Consider the following 23,903-nt stretch of genomic DNA (forward strand, 5'->3'; position numbering starts at 1 on the left):
GAATGATCAAACCAAGAGTTTCAGCCTCAGAATATTGACTGAAGCTGCAAACTTCTACCCATTGACCTAGGAATAACCACTTTTCATTTCAGTGGGGCATAAGCTGATGTAAAATCCATAAGAATCTCGTGTGAATTAAAAGAATACTGTAGAAGCTCCCATTTCTCAATAGGGAAATGAATATACCGATAAATGTATTGAAGTGTGTGTGTGTGTGTGTGTGTGTGTGTGTGTGTGTGTCTGAGATAGGCCTTTTGAACAGCTGATTTTGATAGACTTTATCTGAACAGGAGTATTACTGAGAATGCATTAAAAAAACTTGTTCTAAATGCTCATATGGTTTCATTTCCTGATCTTAGGCTAAAATTTGTTTCACAATGATGGCATATAATATGAAGTATAGAATTCTGTGAATTACAACCACCATCTCTGCCTCATGAGTAAGGAAGGGGTCATTACAGGAGAGAGCTCAGAAACTTTTTAAATGTTAGGAAAAGACTTCAGATGTTTCAGGGAAAGACCCCAGGGGTTCCAATGTTCCTATGGGCACCACATTAGCAACCCCTGGTCTAGATACCATTGGCCTTAATAGAATGGAGAACTTGGACAAAAAAACAAATTGCATTTCTATAGGAACAAATGTCAGGTTCTGCACTTAGGCAGGAAATACCAGCTGTACAAATATAAGATGGAGAACACCTGGATTGCCAGTGCTATGTTTGAAAAGGATCAAGGAGTCAACAGAAGTATAGTGCCAGAATCAAAAGAAGTAATAGAACAGCTCTATTCTGCCATGCTCAAACCACACCTGGAGTACTGTGTTCAGTTATGTTCAAGATATTGACAAGCTGCAACATATGCAGAGGAGGGTGACATGTATTATCAAGGGTCTGGAAGCCAAACCTTATGAGGGAACATTGAGGTTGTTGAGTATGTTTAGCTATGAAAATAGAAGACTGAAGTGATGTAGGATAGCCATTTTCAAATATATCAACGGCTGTCACCAGGAAATTGGAGCAAGCTTGTTTTCTCTTGCTCCAGAGGGTAGGACCAGAACCAATAGATTCAAGATAGGAGATTCTGTGTAAACATCAGGAAGAACTTGCTGATTATAAGAATTGTTCAGCAATAGAATGGACTGGGAGTTAACTCCACTGAAGTCAATATGATTAACTACTGTGTTGATATGTAAAAGGATATATAGTTCCTTCTGATATTGTTTCCAACTCTTCTTCTAGGGTGGTACCTAAGGGTTACCAGCACATCTTGACCTTGGCATTTGCTGTAAAGGAGATCAATGAAGACCCTCACATCCTACCCAATATCACCTTGGGCTTTCACTTATATGACAGCTATAACAATGCAAGAAACACATATTTTGCGACACTGCTGCTTTTGTCCAGGGTGGAGAAATTTGTTCCTAACTATATATGTGATGTTGAAAATAATCTGGCTGGGGTCATAGGAGGACTTGATTCTGAAATCTCCTTTTATATGGCAACTGTTTTGGATATCTATAAGATTGCGCAGGTAGGGCACCCATGTACAATATCTCTCTTAGCTTGCATAGAGAAAGAGGCTGAATTCACAACACTAGTTCAGGGTGTATCACCAACTATGGGCAAGGGTGAAATTGTAAGCAGAACCATATGCACCACCTTCAGATCCTTGGGAAATAAAGGTGGTACAGAATTAATATAACATAAAATAACCTAAATGGGGGGAAAGAAATTCCGCAATAGCAGAAAAAAATATGTCACCCCCTCAATCTCTTACACACATCTCAAGGAAATCCCAAAGGCCAATGATAGTAGACTGGGCTTCTTCATCACCAGCCATGACATCATACCCAATATGTGAATGTTTAGGGGGAAAGACTTTCAAATTAAACACACTCTGAAGGTATGACAAATTGCAGATATAATCCACTTATGCAGGAGAACAGTAACAGTACTGAGAAACTGGTCCCAAAGTGAAATAATTGTTCATAAATAATGTCTGAGGAGTTTTGAAATAGAAGAGGCAGAAATGGTAGTTCTGCTGTGTGTTGGGGTATGAGCATTGTGAAGATGAAAGAACCTAGAGAGAAGAAATGTGCATTCAACCCAAGTTGCGATTCTGACATGGCTACAGTAAATAATGTCCAATGCAGGGGTAGGCAATCCTCTGTTTGGGGCATGGTGTGTCCCTCTAATCAGTTTTGTCCATCGTAGAAGACGCTGCCAAATTCTGCAGGGTATAAAAATAAAAATAAAATTGGAACATTGCCCCTCTCTGGTCAACAGAACAAATGCTTAACAAACTGGAATGGGAGATGACCCCAATTTTCAGGCCATCTGCATGTGTGTCTTTAGTATAAATGAGAAAGGAATGCAACACCTGGTGGGTGGCAAAGGGCATATCTGACTAGCAGGATTCATCACATAATGTATATGAATAGTTTGAAAGAACTCTGCAAATATTACTTTGCCTCTTCTCTTCCTCCATTGCCTCTTTAGCTCGTTTATGGCTCTGCTCCAGTGATGAATGATAAAAGCCCAGGGCTTCCCTTCTACCAGATGGCACCCTCGGAAGCCCTTCAGTATGAGGGAATTCTCTCTTTGCTTCTGCATTTCAGGTGGACATGGATTGGAGTCATCGCAACGGACAATGACAATGGAGAAAGATTTGTGCAAACCATTTCCCCAATGTTTACCAAGAGTGGTGTCTGCTTTGAATTCATAGAAAGAATCCCCAATTTTAGTTTTATTTCTGAAATTCCAGGCATGCTAACACAGGGGGCAACAATAAACGAGAAAATATTTAGCAGCAAAGCTAACGTAGTGGTTGCCTCTGGAGAATCTTACTCCATGACAACTTTGAGATTGCTTTCATACTTTTCAGAACATGATGACAAGACAAAGAATTTGGAAAGTAAAGTATGGATAATATCAGCCCAGGTTGAGTTTGCTTCATTTGTCTTTCAAAGGTACTGGGATGCAGGAATATTCAATGGCGCTATAGCCTTTGAAATTCACATTAGAAACCCACAAGGATTTCATCAGTATGTTCTGCACAGAAACCCTTCCAGCACAGATGGGGACGGATTTATCAGGGACTTCTGGCAACAGGCCTTTGAATGTGTATTCCCAGATAACACTGCAGACAAGGTGGAGGGGAATATTTGCACCGGAGAAGAGAAGCTGGAGAACCTTCCTGGATCACTTTTTGAAATGAGCACGACAGGCCACAGTTTCAGCATCCACAGTGCTGTCTACGCCATGGCCCATGCTTTACATGCCATGTCCACATCCAGACTCAGACATAGAAGAATGGCATACAAAAAGAAAGGGAAGAATCTGAATCAACAGTTTTGGCAGGTAAAGGCTGAACATCCTCAACTGCGAAAGCCCTGTTACTTCCTGACACTCTATGGGTTCCCAAAATCCTATCAGCTTGCTCTTGCCTCTCAGAGTTCAAACATTTGCGCAAGTGTATTAGGAAGAAAACCCAGAACTGAATTTAGAATTCTGCTGACAGAGTAGGAGGTGGCACGGATATGGTGGTATCCTAGATAATTCCCCACATATTGTGCTGCTGGCAAATAGCAGCAGACCCTATACAAAAGGGACATGGTGGTTGTGTCTTTCTGTGAGTAGGTACCGCCCTGTGTTTCAGGATAAAGTATTTGTATGATGGAAGCTTTGCAGCCAAATGAGATTCATATATAGCAGGCATGTCCAACAGGTAGATCATGACCTACCAGTAGCTCACTGGCCGTCTGTTGAAGATCACAGGTAGATCAGTGGCTCCCCTCCAATGAAGCTCAACAACTTTGGCTTCCCTAACAAAAGCTCAACATTTTTGGCCTGATCTGCCAAAAATGGTCCTTCGTCCCCCTCTAAAAATGCTCAACAACTTTGACCTGAACCCCCCAAAAGGGGGTAGATCACTGCCAGTTTTTAATTCTGTGAGTAGATTGCAGTCTCATGGGAGTTGGCCACCCCTGATATATAGGAAGCAGTGGTAATGGTTGGGAGAGATGTTCAGCATTCCCTCTATCCCGTATCAACCAAATCCTCACTTAGAACAGGTGGTTGCGCACCACTGCCATGTCTTCTGAGATTTTTCTGGGAGACCAGGGAGGGGGACAAACTTCTCTACTCATACATATTTAACTTGTGGGCATTCAGAGGGAGAAGGGTTGTAAGAAAGATTGAGAGAGATACATGTGTATGAAAGAAAATGGGTTGGCTCTTTCCATGCTTGGGCCTGAATCGACTGACAGTTAACTAAATCACCCTCACCATTTGCTGTAGGTTCTTTCCAGAGGGGAAAAATGATCGTCCCTGCATTAGACTGCAGTCTTTTCTATACCCCTTTCTTTTCTGCTTTCTTTCTCTGTTTTCAATCTAGCTCCATCACTTTCTGAGAAGCATCTCATTTAACAATACGGCTGGAGATGTGGTCTTCATCAACCAGAATGGGGAGGCAGCATCTAGCTTGGATATTAACAATTGGATCATATTTGCCAACCAAAGTTTTCACAGAGTGAGAGTTGGGAGGATAGATCCTCACGCTCCACCAGACCAATCATTCATCCTTGATGCAGATGCTATAACATGGCACAGTTGGTTTAACCAGGTAGGCTTGCATTTTTTGCTAATTCAAAAGAGATTCAGTATTGAATAAGCAATCATTATCTACCTGCAGGTCTACTCACTGTATTTAGAGCTGCAAGTTACTGAGTTGTGTATGACCAAAGCATCCAGGTACCAGATTAAAAGCCAAAAGATTACTGCTAGAAGCCACACAAGGAATGAAGGCAAATACTTTATTAAGGCGGTTACAAAACTATATATTTTAACTATAAAATGAAGTTAAGCAAGGCTAAGAGTGTAAATATGGTTTCGGGGAATCCTACTTCAGACGAAAATAACAAAAGTTCAGTTGTCTCAGCCTAATTCCAACCATTAACAGTCCCCACTGCAAGCTGCATCCATGCAAATGTGATTTTGCATCACACAATCCTTCATCTGAATGTCGGTCATTCAGTCAAATGGAGCCTCTGGGTACATTTCTCCAGCACAAGAGGGTATGCATGCTCACAGAGATGAGAGTAAATGTGTGAAGAGTAAGAGACAGAGCATTAGGAATAGATGCATCAATTTTTAAAAATACGTTTTCAAAGGTATATCTTTTTCTTAACATGCTGAGAATTGTATTACAGCATTCCAAGAATTCTCATAGGCATTGCATAGCTTCAATCCGGTTCATGTATTTGTCCTGAATATTTTTAATGGAATTCAAAAAGAATATTTTTAATGGAATTTAACAACAACAACAACAACAACAACAAACAATACCCCCACCTGGGTGGGTTTTCCTAGCCACTCTGGGTGGCACATTCAGAACTTTTCCTTAGGCAGCATCTGATGGCACCAAAATCGGTTCTAGAGCTGTCTACCTAGTGGACAAAATACTCAAAAGTAACAATAATAACAAAATTAACAAGGAAACTAGAGTAACTTTAAAGTGTACCTTAATGGACAGAGCAATCTTTGCAGAACAGATGGGATACTGCACATACCAGAGGAATGTCAAGGGAATATCACATAACTTCAAAAATTACTATTACTAATACCAGAAGAAGCAATTGCTCTCTGTATAGCCATTACATGTTACAGTGGTACCTCGGGTTACAAACGCTTCAGGTTACAGATTCCGCTAACCTGGAACTAGTACCTTTAAGGGTACTACTTTACTTTACTTCAGGATGAGAACAGAAATCTAGTGGCAGCAGTGAGAGGCCCCATTAGCTAAAGTGGTCCTCAAGTTAAGAACGGTTTCTGGTTAAGAGCGGACCTCCGGAATGAATGACATTCTTAACCAGAGGTACCACTGTACTGAAATGCTGTGTCAGTTTAGTAAAGTAGAGAAAGGCCCGAGTACTTAAAGGATTCCAAACTCATTATTCTCTTGCTGATCCTTCTGTTCTTTCATTTACGGAATAGACTCAGCCTCTTTCTGTCTGTACTGAGAGATGTCTTCCAGGATCCAGCAAGAAAGTGAAGGAGGGACAGCCCCCTTGCTGCTACGATTGCATCCCATGTCCAGAGGGGAAGATTGCAAACCAGTATGGTAGGAAAAATAAATAGATTAAATAGATCCAGACGCAGTACTTAGGATTGACAGGTGTTGTAAGGATGGCTGAGTTAAATGTTCAAAGGAAAAGATGATCTACTGTGTGCGTGATCCTGCCTCTTTGCGATTATTGCTCTTCAGATAGTCTAAATATGTTGATCAAATGAGAATGACAATGATTTGACAGGAGCCGGGTAGTATGTGGTTCAACTTAAATCTACAAGGGGCCTTGTCACTCCTTCTGACTTACACAGACTACACCTAAGCTAGTGTAATGATACGTTCCAATATCATGAGGAGCCATTTACAGACCAATAGCTCTGAACCAATTAAATTCAACAATACCACACTACAGAGCATCAGACAGTATTAAACATGTGTTTTCATTTGAGCAGAGCTCTTTTCTTCTCAGACAGATAGTCAACATTTCAGGAAGCTGATGTGATATGAGCTAAAGGTCATTTCCTTATTTTTTCCAGATATGAATGACTGTTATAAATGCCCAGACAAAGAATATCCAAGCAAGAACCGGGATGCATGTCTACCCAAGGATATCAGCTTCTTGTCTTATGAAGAACCTTTGGGCATCTGTTTAGCCTGCTGCTCTCTTTCTCTTTCCTTGATCACAGCTCTGGTACTAGGTACATTTATAAAACACCATGACACACCCATTGTCATTGCAAACAACCGAAACCTCACCTACACTCTCCTCATCTCTCTCCTGCTCTGCTTCCTGTGTGCATTGCTCTTCATTGGCCGACCTGAGAAGGTGACGTGCATCCTCCGACAAACAGCTTTTGGCATCATCTTCTCAACTGCTGTTTCTTGTGTCCTGGCAAAAACCTTCACGGTGGTTTTGGCCTTCATGGCTACAAAACCAGAATCCAGGATGAGGAAATGGGTGGGGAAAGGACTAGGCCACTCCATTCTCCTTTCCTGCTCCATAGTCCAAGCAGGGATATGTACTGTGTGGCTGGCAACCTCTCCCCCATACCCAGATGTGGATATGCACTCTGTGATGGAAGAAATCATACTAGAATGCAATGAAGGATCTGTGACAATGTTTTACTGTGTCCTCATCTACATGAGTTGTCTGGCAACTATCAGTTTTGCTGTGGCTTTCCTTGCCAGGAAGTTACCAGACAGTTTCAACGAAGCCAAGTTTATCACTTTCAGCATGTTGGTCTTCTGCAGTGTTTGGCTGTCCTTTATTCCTTCCTACCTGAGCACCAAGGGAAAATATATGGTAGCTGTGGAGATCTTCTCCATCTTAGCCTCCGGTGTTGGGTTGCTGGGCTGCATCTTTTCCCCCAAATGTTATATAATCATTCTGAGGCCTGAGCTGAACAATAGGGAACAGCTAATAAGGAAGAAAAATTAAAGAAATAATAACCTGTCCTTTGTTGTATCTTGTGCTTTTTTCTTTGTGTACACTAGAATATTTGCAAATACATGTTCAGCAGCTGCCTTATATGGTTTTTTCTAGACATGGTAATTAATGATTGCCCATCATAAATATTGACTATTGAATTCACCCCAGAGAAAAGTGTGAGCAGGGGATTAACCTCTGATGCTCTGAAAAATCTGCTTTAATGCTGTATTGATTTTAACACTTGATTGGAAGCTGCCCAGAGTGGCTGGGGAAACTCAGCCAGATGGGCGGGGTATAAATAATAAATTATTATTATTATTATTATTATTATTATTATTATTATTATTATTATTATACCAAGAAGCTGTCTGCTCCCAGGAATCCAGACAAAGTTAAGTGACATGATTGGTTTGCAAAAGCCTCCCTCATTATCTCTGAGGTGGCTATAATTTATGACTGAGAGTAATTTTTCTCTTTGCTGGTGGAAATTTACATTCTGGATTGAGCTGCTTTCTGGCTATTAATAGAAGGGAAAGGAAGTTGATCATTAATGGGCTGAAGGCAGAATAAAATGTATGCTCTAATCAAAAATGTTTTAAACAGGCTCCCAGTTCCGGCTGCCTTGATGGAGACAGCTCCCACGACAATGGGAGATCGTTGGCAAAGATGAAACAAGGATGATTGAGCGTAATTATCCTTTCAAACTCCCCCGTGAAACGGGGGAAGCAGGCTGCACTCACAGATCATCTGGGTACCTGGCTCATGCTCCAGCATGGAATGCGAGAGGCAGGGAGGCACTGAGTGCAAAAGCACTTTGCCTGTCAGTCTCCCTCCTATGATGCCATTGGCTGCTATGAAACTAGGTATTTTTTATCCATTGGAAGAAAAACTCAAAGAAAAATGCTACATTGGTATTTCCTTATTAGGGTGTGTATTCTGTGTGAATGAAGAACATGCAGACTACAAATAACTTTTGACCAGCAAATATTAAACATACAAAACACCTCATCCAGATTTCCTAGAGGTCAGAATAAATGAAAACCCCTTATTGAATTATGTCTTTTCTACATGTATTAAAACTACTGATTCACATACTGTTTCATGATCTAGTCTTTTACACCTGGGAAATGTGAGATTACAAACTATTTTTGAATTGGATACTGAACTGAAAAGAAGTCAATGTTATGATCTGAAGCAGATGAACTGTAATGTGGCATGTAATTCTCAATACCGGCTGCTGACTCACCTCTACCAGCACATCCTGGCCTTGGCATTTGCTGTAAAGGAGATCAATGAAACTCCCCAGATCTTGCCCAACATCACCCTGGGCTTCCAAATTTATAACAGTCATTTCAGTGCAAGCTGGACCTATGAAGCCTCAATGGAGCTTCTCTCAAGAAGGGCCAAGGCCATCCCTAACTATAAATGTGATGCTGAGAGCACTCCAATAGCAGTCATAGGGGGACCAAATTCTAATGTCTGACTTCATATGACAATCATCCTGTGTACCTACAAGATACCACAAGTAAGATGCAAATTCATTCACATCTGAATTTCACCTAATTCACACAATACATGAAATGCAGCCATTCTTTGAAATTCCCCCTTCTCCAGATTTGGCAAAGCAGTTCTCCAATCAAAAAATGTGTCCATAAATGCACAGATTAAGGTAAAGTGTGCATAAAAAATGCACATTAGTAAAACTATCCTTCAAATGCATTGTATTAGTGAATATTGCTTTGCAAAGATGTGCATATTAGGCAAAATTTGCATACAACAAGTTTTGTGTTTTAGGAGAAATTTTCATGAGGCTTAAAAAGAAATCTAATTGATGTGGTTAAATAAGAAACTTAAGAGAAATATTGACAGATCCTCCCTTTCCTAACACACTGATGGGTCAGATTTAGCCAAAGCCCAAATCCTGAATTGGACAAATTTGGGTGGAACTAGATGAGTTAGGTCTAAACAGTCCCAGATTGGGTCTGGCCTGCTGGAGTGATCTGGGGATGTTGGGGCATGGTCTTGGTAGGAAGAATGAGATTTGTCTTCACATGGCTGTAGCAAGCAGTGCATTGAAGCACACAGTAAAACTGAGCAATTATATACCCTAGGCTGAGCATCTGGTGAGTTGAGGTTTCAATCCTGCTAGTTGGAGGGGCCTACTTCCTCAGCGTGTTCTTTGCATGAAATGCACAGGGAAAGTAGACTCTAGTAGTTGAACACATAATTCAATCCTGCAATCTGCAGGAGCTACTTAACCGTTATGGTCCCGGCCAGAAATGAACAGAAGAAAGAAAACAAAACTACACACAAGTAATTGTTTTATATTGAAAACCATTCTTCTCTTCTCATCTTTTTTTATATATATAAAAAAACCTTAGCTCATATATGGCTCTTCCCCAGTCATGAATAAAGAGTCTCAAGGAGTCTTCTTCTACCAAATGTTCCCAAATGGGTACCATCAATATAGAGGAATCATCAAGTTACTGCTGCATTTCCAGTGGACGTGGATTGGAGTGGTTTCTCAAGTTAGGGAAAATACAGAAGGTTTTATAGACAATGTACTTCCAATGTTTTCCCAGAGTGGCATCTGCTTTGACTTCATAGAAACATTCCCAAAGCTAACATCTTCCAGTGGTACCACTGACATGGTGGGGGAGGGCTTTCACTGTGTCAGTGTTATTATGGGAAGCACTACGAATGTTGTGGTTGTACATGGAGAAATTCAGACAATGATAGTATTGAAAATGGTACCCCAGATTGTAAAATTTGAGCATATACCAATGAGGACCAAGGGTAAAGTCTGGTTCATGACAGCCCAGATGGATATCACATCATTTCCATTTCAAAGATATTGGGACATAAGTTTCCTTCATGGTTCTCTTTCCCTTGCCATTCACTCAGTGGATCTGTTAGCTTTCCAGAAGTTTCTTCAGAACAAGAACCCAAGCACAGAAGAAAAAGATGGTTTTATCAAGGACTTCTGGGAAGAGTCATTTAACTGTTCACTCCCCAGTTCAGTGGAAGATAATATAGGTGGGCAAACTTGCACTGGGGAGGAGAAGATGGAGGCACTTCCCAGGTCTGTTTTTGAAATGAGAATGACTGCCCATAGCTACACCATCTACAATGCAGTCTATGCGGTGGCACATGCTTTGCACATCAGACAGTCATCCCAATTCAAGCTCAGGGGAATGACAAAGGAAGTAAGATGGGAGCTTCCAAATCCACAACCGTGGCAGGTAATGTCCTGAAGATACTTCCATATATTTTGGTGGGGAAATATGGGCGAGCTTTCTCAACCTTCCATGAGATTAACAAGAAATTTCTTTTTGGAGAAAAGCTTTACAATACATCTAGTATTTGTCCCGTCCCCCCTCTGCAGTACCCCATCCCAGAGATTGACAAATCTCCCCATAGTTTATTAAAGAACTTCTTACCATCCCTTCACCTGTGGACCTGTGCACTTTTGGGGGGATGGAGTTTCATAACTTGGTGCTGCTCTGATATTTTGTCCAGTATTTAATTCAACCATTCGTTGAGGGGAAGAGGAGAGGTGAATGGCACCATTTATTTCATCAAGACTTTGATTTGTTTTAAATTAATCTGTTCTTTATTTGAGAAGGGCATGCCTGACACATTAGCTCGCCCAAAGCTTTCAAGATGTCATAATCCCGTCCCTTGAATGTATTTTCACTATGTTGTATGATAACATAGTTTGAGCATTTATATGTATCTTCCATCTTATTTTCATTATTTAGCTCCATCACATCCTCAGAAGTATTTCATTTAACAACAGTGCAGGAGAAAATGTGTGTTTTGACACAAATGGTGAATTAATTGCTGGTTTTGACATTATAAACTGGCTCATGTTTCCAAATCAGTCCTTTCGTAGAGTCAAAATTGGGAAGATAGACTCCCTGGGTATCCAGGAAAAATCATTCACCATTCATGAGGATGCCATTGTATGGCCCAACCCATTTAACCAGGTGGGTTCTCTGAATCTTTCAGGGTTCATTCCATCACTTGTCCCATGGTTGTTTCTCAGTATTCTGTAAATTTATTTAGCCCAATTCAAACTATGGCTTTCAATCTGAACATTCATGTTGTAGTTCCATAATAATGCGCCACTTAATGTTCATTCTTGGGGTGGCAGGGAAGACTTTGGCAATTCCACCCTCCATTCAATTACATGCATTCTAACTATAGGCAATTTTGGCTTCACACACTAATCCCAAAATGTAACCCTCTCATAATTTGAGTGTGGACTTCATACCTATCAATGAAACAGGTGAAGACACATTTCTTCCAGGACGCTTTGACTTTTGTAATGAATTTGAGTCGCACAGTTTTGTGTTATTTGTAAGATTATTTAGGTTCAACATATCTTGCCTCTTTCCATACATAACCTTTTGAGTATTAAGATTCCCTCTTGGTACTTCTGCCACAATCAGAAACCTGGGGGATGGCAATCTAGGAAAGGGAATTATCTGTGGCAGTTCCCAAAACATGTCCCTTTCCCCAAAGTGTCACGTCAAACATCCTCATTTATAGTTACTATGGATTGGTGAAGATGCACCTCTTTACCCTCTCCACAGTTAACAATTTTGGGGTCAGACCACCTCTATTGTTTGATGCACATTCCTTTGGTTTGTTTTAAAATATGTCATTGATTTTAATGCTCACTGTTTTGGTGGCATTGGCTCTAAAAAGTGTTATATAAATAAATAATAGCGTACCATAATATGAGCCAAGGACTCAAGTTCTAAAAGCCCACTGCATTTGCAATACTTTCTAGTGTTCGTGATATTACCTAAAACATTATATTTTAATATTTATGGACAGACTCGGCCCATTTCTATATGTAATGATCATTGCGGTTCAGGTTATAGTCAGACCAAGAAGAAAGGGAACCCATTTTGTTGCTATGACTGCGTTCCATGTCCAGAAGGAAAGATTTCCAACCAGGAAGGTAAGAAAGGTTAAAAAATGTTTTCTATAGATGTATGTATACCACCTATTTCATAGATTATTTTGATCTGGTTATGTATATCAATAGGTTTCTTTTTTAACAGTGATTTCCTTGATGTTTAAAATATTGCCCCAATTCATGGGCAATTGATTTGAAATCCATTATAAGTGAACTACAAGCCTATTTTTAATACAGTGTTGTATCACTATTTAGTTATGTTTAGAGAGAACCATTTGAATAAATGGGAAATCACATAAACAAGTACCACTGATTTCACTGGATCTTCAGTAAGCATTTCTGAATCTGAATCAGATCCATTGGCACTTGAAGCTGATCAGCTTCACCATGCACACAGATTCACCTTTAAAATGAGCTGAGTAACAGCTGCAGAATCAGAAAGTGTGGAACCACCCGTTCTGGTCAGCTGATATTCTATTGAATTAGATCAAAATACTGAAGTAGTTTACAAAGTGCACAACTGTCAGGGGCTCAGGAGCAGAGGCACAGGGGAGAGAGGAAATGGAGAGCGAAGGGGAAGAATCTGAGGGCAGTGGAGGGGAGAATGACAGTGACCCGAGAGATTCCGTGAGCCTCTCCAGTGAATCAGAAGATTCCCAGAAGGGGGCGCCGATGGTCAGGGCAAGGGGGGTCCCAGGGGGGACGCACCAGAAGCAAGGGGCCAGCGGAGACTCCCAAAGCAGTAGCTGGAGATCAGGACCAGCTTCCCCACCAGAGCGTAGTGGGGGGGAAGAGTCCCATGGGTCAGAGCCAGCGTCTCCTCCAGCAGGGAGGGAAGAGGAGTCAGGGCTGACCACGCCCCTGTCGCAGAGTGGGCGAACGGAGGGAAGGTCAGACCCAGATAGCATCCCCAAAGGGGAAAGCAGCAACAGAAGCAGTGTAACGGTCAGGAGGAAGGTGACCGGGTGGGCGTGTGCGCCAAGTTCAAATGTGCAGGCGCACGGGGCAGCAGAAAGCCCGGAAGGGGAACCAGGTCTTAAAGCCCGCCGTAGGCAGGGGGAAGACTCAGGGGACTCAGCGTCAGAAGAGTCTAGGAAGGGCGAGACCCCAGGGGACAGGCGGACCCAGAGGAGGAAAGAGCAAAGGAAGAGGTGGAGCAAGGCTAGAGTCTTAAACTGGTGTCTGGGGGGAGGAGACTCAGACGGAGCTTCGGCGGTCTAGAGTTTAAGACGTAGAGCTGCGCGCCGCGGCTGTGAAAGAGAAACTGAACTTCAATAAAGACTGTTTTATATAACAACTAACTGGCGTTGGTCCTCTGTGAGCTGGGACCTGAGGCAGCTCTGACAACAAATATTTGCATTATTCCAAAGAAATGACATTGAGTCAGAAATGATCAAATGTGGGTGGGGGGAGAGAGGTGTGGCCTTGTCTTTGTGAGCCAACAGAGCCCACCACCTCTGACTCTCTTAAGAGTGTGTAATTAATATCTCTTTCTTTCTTTCTTTCTTTCTTTCTTTCTTGCTTGCTTGCTTGCTTGCTTGCTTGCTTGCTTGCTTTCTTCAGACATGGATGACTGTTTTCAATGCGCAGAAGATCAGTACCCAAACATTGGCCAGGATATATGTCTTCCAAAAGATATAAGCTTCCTGTCTTATGATGAACCTCTGGGGATCAGTTTGGTCACGTTAGCTCTTTTATTGACTTTCACTACAGCTTTGGTGCTTAGGATCTTCATCAAGCACAAAGAGACTCCCATAGTCAAAGCCAACAATCAGACCCTCACCTATGTTCTCCTCCTAGCCCTCCTTCTCTCCTTCCTCTGTCCTTTGCTATTCATTGGCCAGCCCACAAAAATAACCTGTCTCCTTCAACAAACTGCTTTTGGAGTCATCTTCTCAGTAGCAGTGTCTTGCATATTAGCAAAAACAACTATCGTGGTTCTAGCTTTCATGGCTACCAAGCCAGGCTCCAGAATGAGGAGATGGGTGGGGAAACATCTGGCCACCTCCATTGTTCTTTTCAGTTTCCTCATTCAAATGATGATGTGTAGTGCCTGGCTAATAGTTGCTCCCCCACTCCCTGATTTAGACAAGCACTCAATGACTAAAGAAATTGTACTGCAATGTAATGAAGGGTCAGTCACCATGTTCTACTGTGTCCTAGGCTTCATGGGAATGCTGGCCCTTGTCAGTTTCACTGTGACTTTCCTAGCTAGGAAGTTACCAGACAGTTTTAATGAAGCCAAGTTTATCACTTTCAGCATGTTGGTCTTTTGCAGTGTGTGGCTGTCCTTTGTTCCTACCTACCTGAGTACCAAGGGAAAGTACATGGTGGCTGTGGAGATCTTTTCTATTTTGGCCTCTAGTTTTGGATTACTTGGCTGCATCTTTCCCCCCCAAATGTTATATCATTTTGCTGAGGCCAGAGTTAAACAGCAGGGGACAGCTTATCATAAGAAAGAATTAAAGCATGAACAAGTCTATTAGATGTAGCAAATCATAACTGGACTACATCTCCTTGTATTCATTTTGTATTCATTTTCACAGAATGCCTCAACCCAACAAAGCCAACCGCAGATGAAGTGGATGGACTATATGGAATTGGCAGAAATGACTGGCAGAATCCAAGACCAGGGAGAAGAGTCGGTGGAAGAAGACTGGAAAAAGCTTAAAGACTATTTACAGAAATACTGTAAAATTAATGAATGTTAGAAAAATGTTGGAATGAAGTTATATGGCTTTAGTAGAAATGTTATAAGGAATTAAGTATAAATAGATCAATAGAGTATTAAAGGGAAAAATAAGGTTAGAATTTGTTAAGATAATTAAAAGATAGAAAGCAGAGGAAGATGGAAAGGAATTGCTGAAACAATGAACAGAAGTGGAATACAAAAAGGGAGGTGTGAGGAGGTCACTGAAATAAGTGAATGAAAGATAAGATACTGAAATTGTTTGATGTCTTTTTAATTGTTTTTGTTTTATTTTGTTAGTTTAAGGTGTTATGTAGTGTTTTTGTAATGTATTGTATTGTTCTTTTTTCTTTTTCTTTTCTCATTGTGTCTGTTTAAATTGTTGGAAAAGTAATAAATATTATTTTTTTTAAAAAAAAAACCAACAAACCCTGACAAAGTACTCTGATTAAGGGAAGCCGTGGGTCATGTATCCTAGACTCATAGACCAGGGAGGGACCCTAATTCCACGATGCTGACTACACATTTTGGAAACTACATTGGTTACAAGGTCTTCCATAATGAGCTTCTGACGTCTTCCTTCCCCAATACAACAGTGGTCCCTTATTATCAAGTGAAAGGGAAATTAAAATAACAGTTCTGAATATGGGACAAACACATTTTCTTCAACAATTCCAGAGGGAATTCTAAGCACTGAATGATTAATTACATTGCTTCTTGATCATTAACAGGGCTATAATTTGAGCGGCTGCTTCTCAAAAAACAAGTGGCCACTGGTAAACCTAATGCATATATTAAAATTAATCAGAATTAATCAGTCTTGTGATCCACAAGTCTGATTCTGGATACTCCGACATTGCATCGTCTCAGGAAAATAAACTACCATTTAAACGAGACAATTTTTATCTTGGAGAAGATAAAACAGAGTTTTTGCATAGAACAACCAGTTGCCTTTGTAATGAGAATGGTGGTTTTAGTATTCTTGCTACTGGAACTGATTTCTTACAATGTATGTCAGGCTCACATAGCAAAATGCAGGCTCCAAAGTCCACACCGTCCACTTCAAATGTATCATCAGCCAGGAGAGTTCCTCATTGGTGGCATTGTTTCCCATGGTGGCTTCATCTCCTCTCCAGCAACATTCACTGAGGAACCCCCACCAGCACTGCCTGAAGAGCTTGTGTAAGAACTAAGCCACTCATTTATTACAGTACAGGAATGATCAAACTAAGAGATTCAGCCTCAGAATATTGACTGAGGCTGCAAACTTCTACCCATATACCTAGGAATAACCACTTTTCATTTCAGTGGGGCATAAGCTGATGTAAACTCCATAAGAATCTCGTGTGAATTAAAATAATACTGTAGAAGCTCCCATTTCTCAATAGGGAAATGAATATACCGGTAAATGTATTGAAGTGTGTGTGTGTGTGTGTGTGTGTGTGTGTGTGTGTGTGTCTGAGATAGCCCTTTTGAACAGCTGATTTTGATAGACTTTATCTGAACAGGAGTGTTACTGAGAATGCATTAAAAAAAACTTGTTCTGAACCTAAATGCTCATATGGTTTCATTTCCTGATCTTAGGCTAAAATTATTATCAAGGGTCTGGAAGCCAAACCTTATGAGGGAACATTGAGGGGGTTGGGTATGTTTAGCTATGAAAATAGAAGACTGAGGTGATGTAGGATAGCCATTTTCAAATATATCAACGGCTGTCACCAGGAAATCGGAGCAAGCTTGTTTTCTCTTGCTCCAGAGGGTAGGACCAGAACCAATAGATTCAAGTTGCAAGATAGGAGATTCTGTGTAAACATCAGGAAGAACTTGCTGATTATAAGAATTGTTCAGCAATAGAATGGACTGGGAGTTAACTCCACTGAAGTCGATATGATTAACTACTTTGTTGATATGTAAAAGGATATATCAGTTCCTTCTGATATTGTTTGCAACTCTTCTTCTAGGGTGGTGCCTAAGCTTTACCAGCACATCTTGACCTTGGCATTTGCTGTAAAGGAGATCAATGAAGACCCTCACATCCTACCCAATATCACCTTGGGCTTTCACTTATATGACAGCTATAACAATGCAAGAAGCACATATTTTGCGACACTGCTGCTTTTATCCAGGGTGGAGAAATTTGTTCCTAACTATATATGTGATGTTGAAAATAATCTGGCTGGGGTCATAGGAGGACTTGATTCTGAAATCTCCTTTTATATGGCAACTGTTTTGGATATCTATAAGATTGCGCAGGTAGGGCACCCATGTACAATATCTCTCTTAGCTTGCATAGAGAAAGAGGCTGAATTCACAACACTAGTTCAGGGTGTATCACCAGCTCAGGGCAAGGGTGAAATTGTAAGCAGAACCATATGCACGACCTTCAGATCCTTGGGAAATAAAGGTGGTACAGAATTAATATAACATAAAATAACCTAAATGGGGGGAAAGAAATTCCGCAATAGCAGAAAAAAATATGTCACCCCCTCAATCTCTTACACACATCTCAAGGAAATCCCAAAGGCCAATGATAGTAGACTGGGCTTCTTCATCACCAGCCATGACATCATACCCAATATGTGAATGTTTAGGGGGAAAGACTTTCAAATTAAAAACACTCTGAAGGTATGACAAATTGCAGATATAATCCACTTATGCAGGAGAACAGTGACAGTACTGAGAAACTGGTCCCAAAGTGAAATAATTGTTCATAAATAATGTCAGAGATGTTTTGAAATAGAAGAGGCAGAAATGGTAGTTCTGCTGTGTGTTGGGGTATGAGCATTGTGAAGATGAAAGAACCTAGAGAGAAGAAATGTGCATTCAACCCAAGTTGCGATTCTGACATGGCTACAGTAAATAATGTCCAATGCAGGGGTAGGCAACCCTCTGTTTGGGGCATGGTGTGTCCCTCTAATCAGTTTTGTCCATCGTAGAAGACGCTGCCAAATTCTGCAGGGTATAAAAATAAAAATAAAATTGGAACATTGCCCCTCTCTGGTCAACAGAACAAATGCTTAACAAACTGGAATGGGAGATGACCCCAATTTTCAGGCCATCTGCATGTGTGTCTTTAGTATAAATGAGAAAGGAATGCAACACCTGGTGGGTGGCAAAGGGCATATCTGACTAGCAGGATTCATCACATAATGTATATGAATAGTTTGAAAGAACTCTGCAAATATTACTTTGCCTCTTCTCTTCCTCCATTGCCTCTTTAGCTCATTTATGGCTCTGCTCCAGTGATGAATGATAAAAGCCCAGGGCTTCCCTTCTACCAGATGGCAGCCTCGGAAGCCCTTCAGTATGAGGGAATTCTCTCTTTGCTTCTGCATTTCAGGTGGACGTGGATTGGAGTCATTGCAACGGACAATGACAATGGAGAAAGATTTGTGCAAACCATTTCCCCAATGTTTACCAAGAGTGGTGTCTGCTTTGAATTCATAGAAAGAATCCCCACTTTTAGTTTTATTTCTGAAATTCCAGGCATGCTAACACAGGGGGCAACAATAAACGAGAAAATCTTTAGCAGCAAAGCTAACATAGTGGTTGCCTCTGGAGAATCTTACTCCATGACAACTTTGAGAGTGTTTTCATACTTTTCAGAACATGATGACAAGACAAAGAATGTAGAAAGTAAAGTATGGATAATATCAGCCCAGGTTGAGTTTGCTTCATTTGTCTTTCAAAGGTACTGGGATGCAGGAATATTCAATGGTGCTATAGCCTTTGAAATTCACATTAGAAACCCACCAGGATTTCATCAGTATGTTCTGCACAGAAACCCTTCCAGCACAGATGGGGACGGTTTTATCAGGGACTTCTGGCAACAGGCCTTTGAATGTGTATTCCCAGATAACACTGCAGACAAGGCAGAGGGGAATATTTGCACCGGAGAAGAGAAGCTGGAGAGCCTTCCTGGGTCACTTTTTGAAATGAGCACGACAGGCCACAGTTTCAGCATCCACAGTGCTGTCTACGCCATGGCCCATGCTTTACATGCCATGTCCACATCCAGACTCAGACATAGAAGAATGGCATACAAAAAGAAAGGGAAGAATCTGAATCAACAGTTTTGGCAGGTAAAGGCTGAACATCCTCAACTGCGAAAGCCCTGTTACTTCCTGACACTCTATGGGTTCCCAAAATCCTATCAGCTTGCTCTTGCCTCTCAGAGTTCAAACATTTGCGCAAGTGTATTAGGAAGAAAACCCAGAACTGAATTTAGAATTCTGCTGACAGAGTAGGAGGTGGCACGGATATGGTGGTATCCTAGATAATTCCCCACATATTGTGCTGCTGGCAAATAGCAGCAGAACCTATACAAAATGGACATGGTGGTTGTGTCTTTCTGTGAGTAGGTACCGCCCTGTGTTTCAGGATAAAGTATTTGTATGATGGAAGCTTTGCAGCCAAATGAGATTCATATATAGCAGGCATGTCCAACAGGTAGATCATGACCTACCAGTAGCTCACTGGCCGTCTGTTGCAGATCACAGGTAGATCAGTGGCTCCCCTCCAATGAAGCTCAACAACTTTGGCTTCCCTAACAAAAGCTCAACATTTTTGGCCTGATCTGCCAAAAATGGTCCTTCCTCCCCCTCTAAAAATGCTGAACAACTTTGACCTGAACCCCCCAAAAGGGGGTAGATCACTGCCAGTTTTTAATTCTGTGAGTAGATTGCAGTCTCATGGGAGTTGGCCACCCCTGATATATAGGAAGCAGTGGTAATGGTTGGGAGAGATGTTCAGCATTCCCTCTATCCCGTATCAACCAAATCCTTCCTTAGAACAGGTGGTTGCGCACCACTGCCATGTCTTCTGAGATTTTTCTGGGAGACCAGGGAGGGGGACAAACCTCTCTACTCATACATATTTAACTTGTGGGCATTCAGAGGGAGAAGGGTTGTAAGAAAGATTGAGAGAGATACATGTGTATGAAAGAAAATGGGTTGGCTCTTTCCATGCTTGGGCCTGAATCGACTGACAATTAACTAAATCACCCTCACCATATGCTGTAGGTTCTTTCCAGAGGGGGAAAAATGATCGTCCCTGCATTAGACTGCAGTCTTTTCTATACCCTTTTCTTTTCTGCTTTCTTTCTCTGTTTTCAATCTAGCTCCATCACTTTCTGAGAAGCATCTCATTTAACAATACGGCTGGAGATGTGGTCTTCATCAACCAGAATGGGGAGGCAGCATCTAGCTTGGATATTAACAATTGGATCATATTTGCCAACCAAAGTTTTCACAGAGTGAGAGTTGGGAGGATAGATCCGCAGGCTCCTCCAGACCAATCATTCATCCTTGATGAAGATGCCATAACATGGCACAGTTGGTTTAACCAGGTAGGGTTGCATTTTTTGCTAATTCAAAAGAGATTCAGTATTGAATAAGCAATCATTATCTACCTGCAGGTCCACTCACTGTATTTAGAGCTGCAAGTTACTGAGTTGTGTATGACCAAAGCATCCAGGTACCAGATTAAAAGCCAAAAGATTACTGCTAGAAGCCACGCAAGGAATGAAGGCAAATACTTTATTAAGGCGGTTACAAAACTATATATTTTAACTATAAAATGAAGTTAAGCAAGGCTAAGAGTGTAAATATGGTTTCGGGGAATCCTACTTCAGACGAAAATAACAAAAGTTCAGTTGTCTCAGCCTAATTCCAACCATTAACAGTCCCCACTGCAAGCTGCATCCATGCAAATGTGATTTTGCATCACACAATCCTTCATCTGAATGTCGGTCATTCAGTCAAATGGAGCCTCTGGGTACATTTCTCCAGCACAAGAGGGTATGCATGCTCACAGACATGAGAGTAAATGTGTGAAGAGTAAGAGACAGAGCATTAGGAATAGATGCATCAATTTTTAGAAATACGTTTTCAAAGGTATATCTTTTTCTTAACATGCTGAGAATTGTATTACAGCATTCCAAGAATTCTCATAGGCATTGCATAGCTTCAATCCGGTTCATGTATTTGTCCTGAATATTTTTAATGGAATTCAAAAAGAATATTTTTAATGGAATTTAACAACAACAACAACAACAACAACAACAACAACAACAACAACAACAAACAATACCCCCACCTGGGTGGTTTTCCTAGCCACTCTGGGTGGCACATTCAGAACTCTTCCTTAGGCAGCATCTGATGGCACCAAAATCAGTTCTAGAGCTGTCTACCTAGTGGACAACATACTCAAAAGTAACAATTATAACAAAATTAACAAGGAAACTAGAGTAACTTTAAAATGTACCTTAATGGACAGAGCAATCTTTGCAGAACAGATGGGGTACTGCACATACCAGAGGAATGTCAAGGGAATATCACATAACTTCAAAAATTACTATTACTAATACCAGAAGAAGCAATTGCTCTCTGTATAGCCATTACATATTACAGTGGTACCTCAGGTTACAAACGCTTCAGGTTACAGATTCCGCTAACCTGGAATTAGTACCTTTAAGGGTACTACTTTACTTTACTTCAGGATGAGAACAGAAATCTAGTGGCAGCAGTGAGAGGCCCCATTAGCTAAAGTGGTCCTCAACTTAAGAACGGTTTCTGGTTAAGAACGGACCTCCGGAATGAATGACATTCTTAACCAGAGGTACCACTGTACTGAAATGCTGTGTCAGTTTAGTAAAGTAGAGAAAGGCCCGAGTACTTAAAGGATTCCAAACTCATTGTTCTCTTGCTGATCCTTCTGTTCTTTCATTTACGGAATAGACTCAGCCTCTTTCTGTCTGTACTGAGAGATGTCTTCCAAGATCCAGCAAGAAAGTGAAGGAGGGACAGCCCCCTTGCTGCTACGATTGCATCCCATGTCCAGAGGGGAAGATTGCAAACCAGTATGGTAGGGGAAATAAATAGATTAAATAGATCCAGACACAGTACTTAGGATTGACAGGTGTTGTAAGGATGGCTGAGTTAAATGTTCAGAGGTGGAGATGATCTACTGTGTGTGTGATCCTGCCTCTTTGTGATCATTGCTCTTCAGATAGTCTAAATATGCTAATCAAATGAGAATGACAATGATTTGACAGGAGCCGGGTAGTATGTGGTTCAACTTAAATCTACAAGGGGCCTTGTCACTCCTTCTGACTTACACAGACTGCACCTAAGCTACTGTAGTGATATGTTCCAATATCATGAGGAGCCATTTACAGACCAATAGCTCTGAACCAATTAAATTCAACAATACCACACTACAGAGCATCAGACAGTATTAAACATGTGTTTTCATTTGAGCAGAGCTCTTTTCTTCTCAGACAGTCAACATTTCAGGAAGCTGATGTGATATGAGCTAAAGGTCATTTCCTTATTTTTTTTCCAGATATGAATGACTGTTATAAATGCCCAGACAAAGAATATCCAAGCAAGAACCGGGATGCATGTCTACCCAAGGATATCAGCTTCTTGTCTTATGAAGAACCTTTGGGCATCAGTTTAGCCTGCTGCTCTCTTTCTCTTTCCTTGATCACAGCTCTGGTACTAGGTACATTTATAAAACACCATGACACACCCATTGTCATTGCAAACAACCGAAACCTCACCTACACTCTCCTCATCTCTCTCCTGCTCTGCTTCCTGTGTGCATTGCTCTTCATTGGCCGACCTGAGAAGGTGACGTGCATCCTCCGACAAACAGCTTTTGGCATCATCTTCTCAACTGCTGTTTCTTCTGTTCTGGCAAAAACCTTCACGGTGGTTTTGGCCTTCATGGCTACAAAACCAGAATCCAGGATGAGGAAATGGGTGGGGAAAGGACTAGGCCACTCCATTCTCCTTTCCTGCTCCATAGTCCAAGTAGGCATATGTACTGTGTGGTTGGCAACCTCTCCCCCATACCCAGATGTGGATATGCACTCCGTGATGGAAGAAATCATACTAGAATGCAATGAAGGATCTGTGACAATGTTTTACTGTGTCCTCATCTACATGAGTTGTCTGGCAACTATCAGTTTTGCTGTGGCTTTCCTTGCCAGGAAGTTACCAGACAGTTTCAACGAAGCCAAGTTTATCACTTTCAGCATGTTGGTCTTCTGCAGTGTTTGGCTGTCCTTTATTCCTTCCTACCTGAGCACCAAGGGAAAATATATGGTAGCTGTGGAGATCTTCTCCATCTTAGCCTCCGGTGTTGGGTTGCTGGGCTGCATCTTTTCCCCCAAATGTTATATAATCATTCTGAGGCCTGAGCTGAACAATAGGGAACAGCTAATAAGGAAGAAAAATTAAAGAAATAATAACGTGTCCTTTGTTGTATCTTGTGCTTTTTTCTTTGTGTACACTAGAATATTTGCAAATACATGTTCAGCAGCTGCCTTATATGGTTTTTTCTAGACATGGTAATTAATGATTGCCCATCATAAATATTGACTATTGAATTCACCCCAGAGAAAAGTGTGAGCAGGGGATTAACCTCTGATGCTCTGAAAAATCTGCTTTAATGCTGTATTGATTTTAACACTTGATTGGAAGCTGCCCAGAGTGGCTGGGGAAACTCAGCCAGATGTGCGGGGTATAAATAATAAATTATTATTATTATTATTATTATTATTATTATTATTATTATTATTATTATTATTATTATTATACCAAGAAGCTGTCTGCTCCCAGGAATCCAGACAAAGTTAAGTGACATGATTGGTTTGCAAAAGCCTCCCTCATTATCTCTGAGGTGGCTATAATTTATGACTGAGAGTAATTTTTCTCTTTGCTGGTGGAAATTTACATTCTGGATTGAGCTGCTTTCTGGCTATTAATAGAAGGGAAAGGAAG

At 41.1% G+C, this 23,903-nt stretch overlaps 2 protein-coding genes and 1 pseudogene across 2 annotated transcripts; all 3 read left to right on the forward strand.

Annotated features, from left to right (window-relative positions):
* Positions 1-6,602: 6,602 nt before the first annotated feature.
* LOC144325298 (vomeronasal type-2 receptor 26-like) lies at positions 6,603-7,504 on the forward strand. The gene has a single exon (XM_077918091.1). The coding sequence runs from the start codon at positions 6,605-6,607 to the stop codon at positions 7,502-7,504; it is 900 nt and encodes a 299-aa protein (XP_077774217.1). The 5' UTR covers positions 6,603-6,604.
* A 2,396-nt stretch (positions 7,505-9,900) lies between these two features.
* On the forward strand, positions 9,901-14,891 carry LOC144325299 (vomeronasal type-2 receptor 26-like; annotated as a pseudogene).
* Positions 14,892-20,930: 6,039 nt separating this feature from the next.
* On the forward strand, positions 20,931-23,360 carry LOC144324898 (vomeronasal type-2 receptor 26-like). The gene is made up of 3 exons (XM_077918092.1): positions 20,931-20,936; positions 21,852-21,978; positions 22,459-23,360. The coding sequence occupies exons 1-3, from the start codon at positions 20,931-20,933 to the stop codon at positions 23,358-23,360; spliced, it is 1,035 nt and encodes a 344-aa protein (XP_077774218.1).
* The last annotated feature ends 543 nt before the right edge of the window (positions 23,361-23,903 follow it).

This window comes from Podarcis muralis, chromosome 13, assembly GCF_964188315.1.
Source record: "Podarcis muralis chromosome 13, rPodMur119.hap1.1, whole genome shotgun sequence".
NCBI classification, from domain to species: domain Eukaryota; kingdom Metazoa; phylum Chordata; class Lepidosauria; order Squamata; family Lacertidae; genus Podarcis; species Podarcis muralis.

What these genes read in the sequence shown, in the direction of transcription:
- LOC144325298 (XM_077918091.1), top strand. Translation starts at nt 6,605, where the DNA reads ATGAATGACTGTTATAAATGCCCAGACAAAGAATATCCAAGCAAGAAC.
- LOC144324898 (XM_077918092.1), top strand. An exon ending in GAAGATTGCAAACCAGTATG is followed by an intron (nt 21,979 to 22,458) that starts GTAGGGGAAATA and finishes TTTTTTTTCCAG; the next exon opens with ATATGAATGACTGTTATAAA.